Source organism: Apiospora hydei (assembly GCF_038363865.1).
Source record: "Apiospora hydei strain CBS 114990 chromosome Unknown utg000004l_segment0_segment0, whole genome shotgun sequence".
NCBI classification, from domain to species: Eukaryota; Fungi; Ascomycota; class Sordariomycetes; order Amphisphaeriales; family Apiosporaceae; genus Apiospora; species Apiospora hydei.
In genome coordinates, this window is record NW_027117363.1 from 4940409 (window position 1) to 4949227 (window position 8819).

Here is an 8819-nt window from a genome sequence, read left to right on the forward strand (position 1 = left end):
GATGGATGAAGGTTGCATGCATATAGAATTAGTTTACGATACGATACCACCACCATAGCGGGAGGAGGAGGAGGAGGCTAGGCCATGTGCGTTGTTCATTTAGCAAGCGAGATAGTTTTGTAGCAGAGTCATCGGCCTCGTCTCTTCGAATGTAAATAATGGCCCATCGTCATGTAGAGGAAAATCGCGAACAGTTCACGTAAGACTATGTAGACCAGCACATGGGGGGGTGCGCAAACTGCATAAACTACGGTGGCTTATTATGGAGTGGGTTGAACGCTGCAACTCATGAGTTTCTATTTCGGTCAAGAAGCTCCCAGAGTATCTAGTTTCACACATGACTACAGCACAGCCCATGGACAGAATCCGCCGCTTGATTCATCTATGTATCTTGGGTTGATTCACAACCCGAAGACAAACACTGCCCCTTGTGGTTCATGTCCAGGTCAAGAGTGCCTCAACTCTACAAAGTGTTGAGTTTCTATTTCGGTCAAAAGAAAAAGGGTTTATACTGTATGGCCTGATACGCGTTTACGATGCGGATGCGCATAGGCATGGCATGGCATGGCGTAGGGCTCAACAGGAATGCGGCGATCTGAGACAGATGCCGACAGACCACTACATTTGGCCACAGGAAGATGCATGTCACGGGGTGTAGAGGCTGTATCCTTCGGGAGACCGGCCTACTTATATATAAGTGACTTATTTATGATCATACGTAGTATATACAAATATACTACGACTAGGTACTCCGTACTCCCTCACATCTAGGCAATGCTAGATACCTAGTGAAAAGCCATGCCATTCGAGGTGCTTTAGGCCAAGCCAAGAGCGGAAACGCGCCATGTAATGGTTTCGCGGGGCCCTTTTTCTACAAGTAGGCAGTAGCCCGCCAGTGAAAGGTACCTACTTTAGGTACTTACTTACGTACATAATTTCTCCACCAACCCAAGTCACGCAACGCAACGCGACGAATTGCCGTACATTGGCGTGATTCAGCGCTTGCTTGACGGTTTGTTTCGCCTGCGTTGTCGTCCAATGCTAAAACGGGATAAAAATAGGTGGTCCAAGAAGAGACGATTTGATGGTTCTTGCGGTCGCCCACCGATGATCCCGATGAGCCCAATGAGCCTCATGATCTTCCAGAAGGGTTCTTCTTGTTGCTCGCTGCCGAGTCGATCTGCGGCCTTGCCGGAGCCCCTCCAGAAGTTTGAAGCAAGGAGCCGTGAAACGACGACGGCTGGCATTGAATCCGCGACTCTGTCGAACCCCACCCCTTTGCTTCGGGTGGAGTGGCATTGTCTTGGGTTGAGTGTCGCGTCACGGGATCCCTGTCGACGATCATACCTTAACGACTCCTTGAACTCGACACTTGCACTTGCTCCTGCTCTTGGTCACCACCACGCATGCACGACATCGATTGCAAAAGCAAAGATGGTGATGATGGATGACGACGGTTTTTATTTACCCTTTCTGCCCCAACCAACTCCCCATCAAAGCTTCCATCACATACATGGAGTAGTTGGATAAAGTAGGAATTGCGTGCAGGCACATCCCGCCAACGCTATGGTACCTGCTACTGCCTTTAGACTGCAAACTGGTGCTCCTCCAACGTCCGTCCGTCCCGTGTCCATGGTGGGCAACAGGGCGCACTGGCCAAGAGACTGTTACATCCTTGGGACAGCAGGACGGGAATGCCAGGGAGTGCTTGTTTCACCTTTTCTCATCGCCTTCACTCCGTCTTTTCTCTGTTTTTCCCCCTTCACTTTCCTCTTCACTCTCCTCCTGATCTTCCCACCTGCTGCATTGGGAAAGCTGCCGTATGGTCTACCGTAGGATCCTGGTGAACGGAGAAGGAGAGAGAGTGTGTGTGTGTTTGTGAGAGAGAGAAAAAAGGAAGGGGAAACACCATACCGTCTTCTTCCAACCTCCCCATGCTCAACTCTAAAAACCCGGGCAAGGACTGTGTGGCGGCATACACGCCTTGCCGTCTCGTACCTGCCTTGGCAGCATGACTAAACTCGGCTTGTCGATGACAGCCTGCAAACTAAACTACCTAGGTATGTAGTGTTGCATAATCTCAATCTCGCCTACGATGGAACCCCCTGGGGCTACCAGACCCAAGCAGCCCCAAGCAGACCCAAGCAGACCCAAGCAGACCCAAGCAGACCCTGAGGGACTCCGGAGCTGGGTCATCTTTCTGGCACCATGGCCCCATAATGCCCCGTCGCATTCTTCGTCCAGAGTGCCATCCTCTTGATCGACCGTTCTAGTTGCGCCTTCCACGCAACCTCGATCCCTGTCAGCCTGGCCTGTCAGGCCAAGCGTTGGAGGTGTGTGTGTGTCAGTCAAGTCAAGCTCTGTCTTGCCGGTGCGGGTGCCGCTCCTGCTCTACTCTGCTCTGCTCCGCTCCCTGCCACTTACAGTCTGGGACTCTGGCACTCTGGGTCCTGCGCCGCCTCCATCAATGCCCTGGCGGACCGTTCAGGTCACAGCTTGGAATAAGTATCCGGCCTTGGTCGCCCATCCTGGCCTCCGTTTCTTCCCTCTCCCGATCAGACTCTCGCGTGTGGTGTCCCGATTCCTTCTCTCTTATCTCAGTCGACCTGTGTTATCAAGTCGTCTTCCCGACCCCTTGACTTATTTCCTGCTCTATTCTATCTTCTCTGGTCAGAATAGATCGTCCTATCTTTTCAGTCAACCGACTTCGACATTCGCTTCTCAAAACCAAACTTTTGACTTCTTCAAAACCCCCGAAGGCTGAGCCTCTTTTGACCGCCATCTTAATACCCTCTCTGGCTTTCGGTACCACGCCGGCTTGTCCTTGACACGTTCATCCATCTCATCGCCCCCGGCCAAGATGCAGTCTCCATCCCGATTCCAGACCATCCGGTCCCGCTTCTCTCCCGCCGGCATCCGCACCAGCTTCCGCCGGGCTTCGTCAGCGTCGTCCCGGTCGTCGAGCTCGCGCAACTCGTTTGTGTCCAGCGCCTCCAGCACCCCCACCGAGACCATCAACAGCGTCATGTTCCGACAGCCCTCCATCGTCTTCATGGAAGAGGAGAAGAAGGTGCATGGCTCGGAGCTCAACCTGCTGGAGCCGCGGCCCATTGTCTACTGGGGCGGCATGGAGGAGCGCATGGGCCATTTCTAGAGCAGACCTTCCTCGGCTCGGCTCAGTATAAGCTGCCATCAACCTTCAAGCAAGCTTTGCCCCAAAGCTTGACGGCCAAGTCTCTACATACTTTACAGAGAAGAGGCATAGTTCTTAACTTTTATTATTCTACAACAACCCGCTGGATGGAGGTATTTTTTTGGAGACGGACGCGGGCATTTGGTACTGCAGGAGATGGAGGGCCCTGGATCTGGTTCGCCGATGATTCAGGCACGATATGACGGAGACAACACTTCTACGCACACGCTTGCACACACTTGCACACACACAGTGGTGCAAACACACACACAACACTTTATGGAATCTGATTGATGATGATTGCAACCTCGATTTTTTTATAGAGATGCGACGGGAATGGCAGCTCGGTCCACTTGGACCCTAGGGTGAATGGCGCTCAGGAGAATTTTGCTCTCTTGCTAGGGACCGCGGCCAACATCTTGGACCAACTGGCTGATGGATTTATTTTGGGATCTTCAAGAGACAGACGATTGATTGAATACAAAACATACGGTGTCGGCTTGTCTCTGGACAGTCACACGTCAAACCCAACCATAACCATGACAAACTTGCTCAGTGATGTATGCACCCACGCGTATAACAAACTATACTAGATGTGTTGAGTTGATGTGAGAAATTCATTAATATGGTGTGGGGTTTTCTGGAAGCATATAGCCGCACTCCATTCCCCTGCTCTCCATCCAAGTGACTGTTTACGAGTCAGGTCTATGTTCTTTTGATCGTCTAGAAGAGGCTTATACTATACTATAGCAGGTGAGTACTCCTTGGAGGTGTTGCTGGCGGCCGAGCGCTGTGCGGCGACCGGGACTGCGGGCAGGCGGGGGTCTCTGCCCACATCCTCCCTGCCTGCATCTTACCTCCTGCCCTCCAGGCCGCTTCCGGCTACATGACTACTGCTAGCCCCGGTGTCGGCACTAATGCAGCTCCTACGACATGTGGCATGTGTCAACGGAACCTTCATCTGACTCGATACTCCCTCTAGTCCCGACGCCTACGCATGCGGCAATGGATAGCAGTAGCGGTAGCAGTAGCAGTGAGGACGAAGAGCTGACGGAGCTGATGGCCGCTCAAGACGGACATGATCGGCGTCGTCGTCCGGCGGAACAATCGCCGTCAACCACCACGCCGAGCTTAACAAGCGCCCAGGCTGCCAGGCTGTACGTGAGTCATGCCTTCTCGACCTGGAATGCGCGCGGGTACGAGTTCGCTGCGGTAAGTTCTGTTCGATGCACCCACCGTCTAAAAGGATTATTTGCGATACCAAATAACACGGCCCCCTCGACTAGATCCTATTCACGGCGGCGGCCTATCCCGATACGCTGGTCGCGGCGGCGTTGCGGTAAGTTCCGGCATTCACCAGATGTTGGCCAAAAAAGGAAATAAACTAATCTTCTCTTATAGCATGATCATCATATACCTGGCCATGATCGTTCTGTCCAGCTCGATAGGAGGCTGGGTCCAGAACGCGCCCGACCGGCTCCGGACCCTCCTGACCACCGTCGCCGTCAACCGGACCTCGGTCATTATTGGCTCGCTCTTCTGGCTCCTGATCCTGAGCCAAGAGGACCTCGTGAAGGGGGAGACGGTGTTCGTCCTTCCCAAGAACGATGGTCTCAAGCACGTGATCTTTGTAGTCGCCGTGGCGTTCGGCATCATCGAGCGCCTGAGTTCGTCCGGCAACCTCATCTCCATGGAGAGGGACTGGGTCGTCACCGTCGCCGCGGCCCCGGGACGGCCCTATGATTTGACCCATCTGAACGCCGTCATGCGGCGCATCGACCTCGTCTGCAAGCCCGTCTCCCCCATCTTGATCTCTGTCGTCATTTCGGCCTCGGGCTCTGTGCGGATAGGGGTCCTCTACTCGGCCCTGACTAGTCTGGTCAGCATCCCGATCGAGATCGTCTCGGCCAAGGGGGTGTGGAACAGCAGTCCCGTGCTCCGTGTTCCCAAATCGAGGAAAGCTCCGTCTGGCTCTGGGGCGGCTTCGGTGTCGGCTCCGACTCCGGCTACAGGTCTGGCGGTGCCCTGGACGAGTCGCGTTCGCCAGTGCTTCGTGGGCTTCGAGATGTACTTCTCTACCACGGTCTGGGTGCCTTCGATCGCCCTCGCTTTACTGCACTTCAACATGATGACCTGGCGAGCGACCTTCATTACCTACCTCATCAACATTGGTTACTCGTTGCCTACGATCACGTTGGCCCGAGCCATGGGGTCAGTCTTCGAGATCTCTAGCACGGTGGCTACTCCTCTCGGCATCCAATACATGGGTAAGGCGTACGGACAGCATCGAAGCCTGGCGGGTGAGGAAGATGAGCTGGAGGTTGGACTTATCGAAAGCAACGAGCAGCAGCAGCAGCAGCACACTGTTGACGGGCAGACCCTGGTAGGTCTACAGCGGTTCGGCCTGTGGGGAGTCAGTTGGCAAGTACTGAATCTAGTAAGTTGGAACACCCGGGCAGTGTGCCGAGCAGCAAGGGTAGTCCCGCTGACACGTTAATACAGGCTCCCGTACTTGCTGCTCTGTGGGCCATCTCGTTGTCGAGGGAGGGGCGGGAGATGACGTCCTCGCCTGCATCCTCTACTTCGCCAGACTGGGGCTGGAGCCTGGTGATCTTCTCCTTCCTATCCTTCTCCCGCTTTGGCGTTTGGGTGTTCGACTTGACCACGCAGCAGTTGACGCAGGTCCTCGTCCCCGAGCACCAGAGGTCCAAGTTCGCCGGCGTGGAGACGTCCGTCGTCAACGTCTTCGAGATCCTGGGAGCGGCGGCGGCCATCTCCTTCCCGCGGACGGAGCAGTTCAAGTGGCTGGCGCTGGCGAGCTTCGTGGCGGTGACGGTCAGTTGGGCGCTGTATGCCGGCTGGGTCAAGGGGCAGAGGGGGCATCTGCTGCATTGGGAGAAGCTGGGACTATGGGGTAGGAACGCGAGGAGGTGATGCTTACTGGCGGTTTTGCGGATAAGGCCAGACGAACAGGTTCAGGGAGATAGTGAGTGATAAGCAGAGTACCTTCGTAGGCCTGGCTGGATAGGTCCCTCTCTAGTTGGCAAACCACCACGACCGAATCTGCTTCAGAACAATCACGGCTCCTCCCACCACTTTCGATATTCAACCTGCAGATTGTTCAGGTCCCTATTGTGTTGATTTGATTGTCACCAACCTTGCTGTCTCTCCTCTCCTGTCACTGTCTTCCTTCCTGTCTGCCCATCTTTCCACGCCTACAGAACACGCATCGGTCACAAATTCTCCATCCCAACCAACCGGTATTTTTGTTCGATTGCACTTAGTACATAAATCTACTCTCCATTATTTTGGTCAACAAGCTGCCATTGAACCAGAACACGAGCACCTTTTCCTCGACCACCAGTAGAACTGAATTCACATCATCATCATCTCGGTCGACCGCATCATCATCCATCAAAGCATCAACAATTTTTTGCTAGGGATTTTTACACGAGGGATCGACGTTGCTATCATTGCAAACACCTTTTTCCTGCCTTCTATATAGAAAGCACTTTCACTACCTTGTCGCTGTTCACAGCTTTCACCTTCAACCATCACTGCCATCTGAGGATCCGGTTTGGCAATGAACATTCCTTCTGACGTTTAACTCCTGCGGCAGCTTGCGCCATACTCTAGATAAGGTCAGCAGCTCCTATTTTTGTCTAGGAATCAGGGATATCCGCCATCATCCGCAAATCGAAGAGCGCCACTGACTTGAACAGTCTCGAAAATGGCGACCTACATTAGCCGGGTCATCTCCATGCGAGATGTCGACAGGCCTCGCACCCAGCCCGTCAATGCCAACAAGCGATATGCTGTCGCGTGCCCGGTCATGGACGATGACACGGATTCAAGCGACGCTGACGATGAATATTCGCCTGACGACGAATTTCTCATTATCCCATCAGGCACCGGATCTGAACCTGAGGATGGTTGCGGCGACGTTAGCTACACAGATAGTGGCAGCGACCTCGAAATTATCGACGACTACTTCGAGACGATGCTGCCTCTTCAAGAACGGGAACTCCGTGAGATAACTTGCGAGGACGGCGAAACCCAGGCAGTCGACCCGCCTGTGCTGAAGCTCAACCTTGCTTGTCACATCGATGTTGCTGCGGAAGAGGGACCCGACAATGACCTCGAACACACTCCCTTCACCGAGGAGCAGATCCTGTTGGCCCTCGAGGAGAGCGCCGCTTTGCGAGACGGCACAATTGCGCTGCAACAGTCGAACGAGGAAGACCGCGACAATGGCTCGGACAGCTGGTCGGTCGCATCATCTTGCAGCTCTGATAGCTGGGCCTTCGAGACCGAGGCTGCAGAAGAGGAGGGACTCACAGTCGCTAAGGCCCGCCACTCCCAACAAGCAGCACGGCACACTCCCCAACTTACCCGCAGCAATCGACCCCAGGGCCGGAGAGTTGCCTTCGCCCTTCGCCCTGAGGTGTTCGGCGAGTAGACATCTCGGCCAGAAAGGGCCATTCCACCCTACCTTGCTGGTATGGATTCATGGCGTGCCCAAGGCAAATAGAAGAAACACCAAAGTCGCAAGAGCCGGGCATCTATATGAACAAAAACAACCAGGACATGGAGCGGTGTACGATAGGATACGAGGGGCTAGAGAAAAGAAGGACAGGTTCTAGTTAATCGCCCAAGGGCTTCCTGGCCGTGAACAACTCAGTTTCTTCAGCTTCATGGGTGATGACGACGGGGCCAGAGGATGTATGGGTTGCTGTAATAATATGGAAGGGTTTTTTTTCGGACGGCGATGATTCATGACATTAAAGGGACAGCTGAAGGGCCATGGCTGGCTTTACCCTCCCGAATCACATGTACAATAGCTAGACAGCAGAGATAATGATGGGCCGCTCTGCATGCGTCACATCTCGACATGCCCAGTCAATACAATAATTGCACCAAGTCACAATGTACTGCCACCAGGTCATCGTAGCTGCAATGTATGAATCTAATCGCATATAGTATCACTGCACACTATCTATTCTACCCCTGTTGTAAACTGGACCGCCCAATAGGTAACAACTTCATCTAGATCTCCCAGTCCCGCTCCTTTTTTCAGAACCGAATGGGATTCCGCCTTCATCACTGCAGCATATCGAAGAACGCACATTTGATACCACGATGGCGTTATACGACATTAGGAGGCACCCGGAAGACCGTGTTAAATAACACGGGGATCACTGATCCTCTTCCCCAAACATTTCGGAAGCCTCACACATGGCTTGACGAGAGGCGCCATTGCTTGGGTGAGCAGGATGAGCCACGTGCTTTGTTAATAACGGCGGGGCAGCAGGGAAACATGGCAGTCTGGGGAGGAGATATGCACTATCGGATGGCGCAAGTTTGTGTACGATTCCCGCATGGAGGGAAATCAGGAAGGATCTGGGTGGCGATCCCCTCCCCATTCACCCGGGACATGTAGAATAGTGAGGCAGCAAGAGGGAGGTATTCTTGGACGGCAATAACCCTTGATGTATTGTGCGAAGAGAACCGGATCGGTATCATATTCAATGCTGTGCCCGACCATTCACATCATGTACAATAGTCAAAGGCCAGTAATGATAAGTTGGTGTTGAGTGCATCACATCTTGACAAGCGCAATCAACTC

General features: G+C 53.6%; 3 protein-coding genes across 3 annotated transcripts; all 3 read left to right on the forward strand.

The window, feature by feature from the left end:
* Window positions 1-2860: 2860 nt before the first annotated feature.
* PG997_004085 (Calcium channel subunit cch1) lies at window positions 2861-3154 on the forward strand (the record flags this gene model as incomplete). Its single annotated transcript, XM_066808400.1, has 1 exon — window positions 2861-3154. The coding sequence occupies one exon, from the start codon at window positions 2861-2863 to the stop codon at window positions 3152-3154; it is 294 nt and encodes a 97-aa protein (XP_066672018.1).
* Window positions 3155-4198: 1044 nt separating this feature from the next.
* On the forward strand, window positions 4199-6127 carry PG997_004086 (Solute carrier family 40 member 1; the record flags this gene model as incomplete). The annotated part of the gene is made up of 4 exons (XM_066808401.1): window positions 4199-4405; window positions 4480-4532; window positions 4595-5630; window positions 5696-6127. The coding sequence occupies 4 exons, from the start codon at window positions 4199-4201 to the stop codon at window positions 6125-6127; spliced, it is 1728 nt and encodes a 575-aa protein (XP_066672019.1).
* Window positions 6128-6923: 796 nt separating this feature from the next.
* PG997_004087 (uncharacterized protein) lies at window positions 6924-7652 on the forward strand (the record flags this gene model as incomplete). The annotated part of the gene is made up of 1 exon (XM_066808402.1): window positions 6924-7652. The coding sequence occupies one exon, from the start codon at window positions 6924-6926 to the stop codon at window positions 7650-7652; it is 729 nt and encodes a 242-aa protein (XP_066672020.1).
* Between the last annotated feature and the right edge of the window lie 1167 nt (window positions 7653-8819).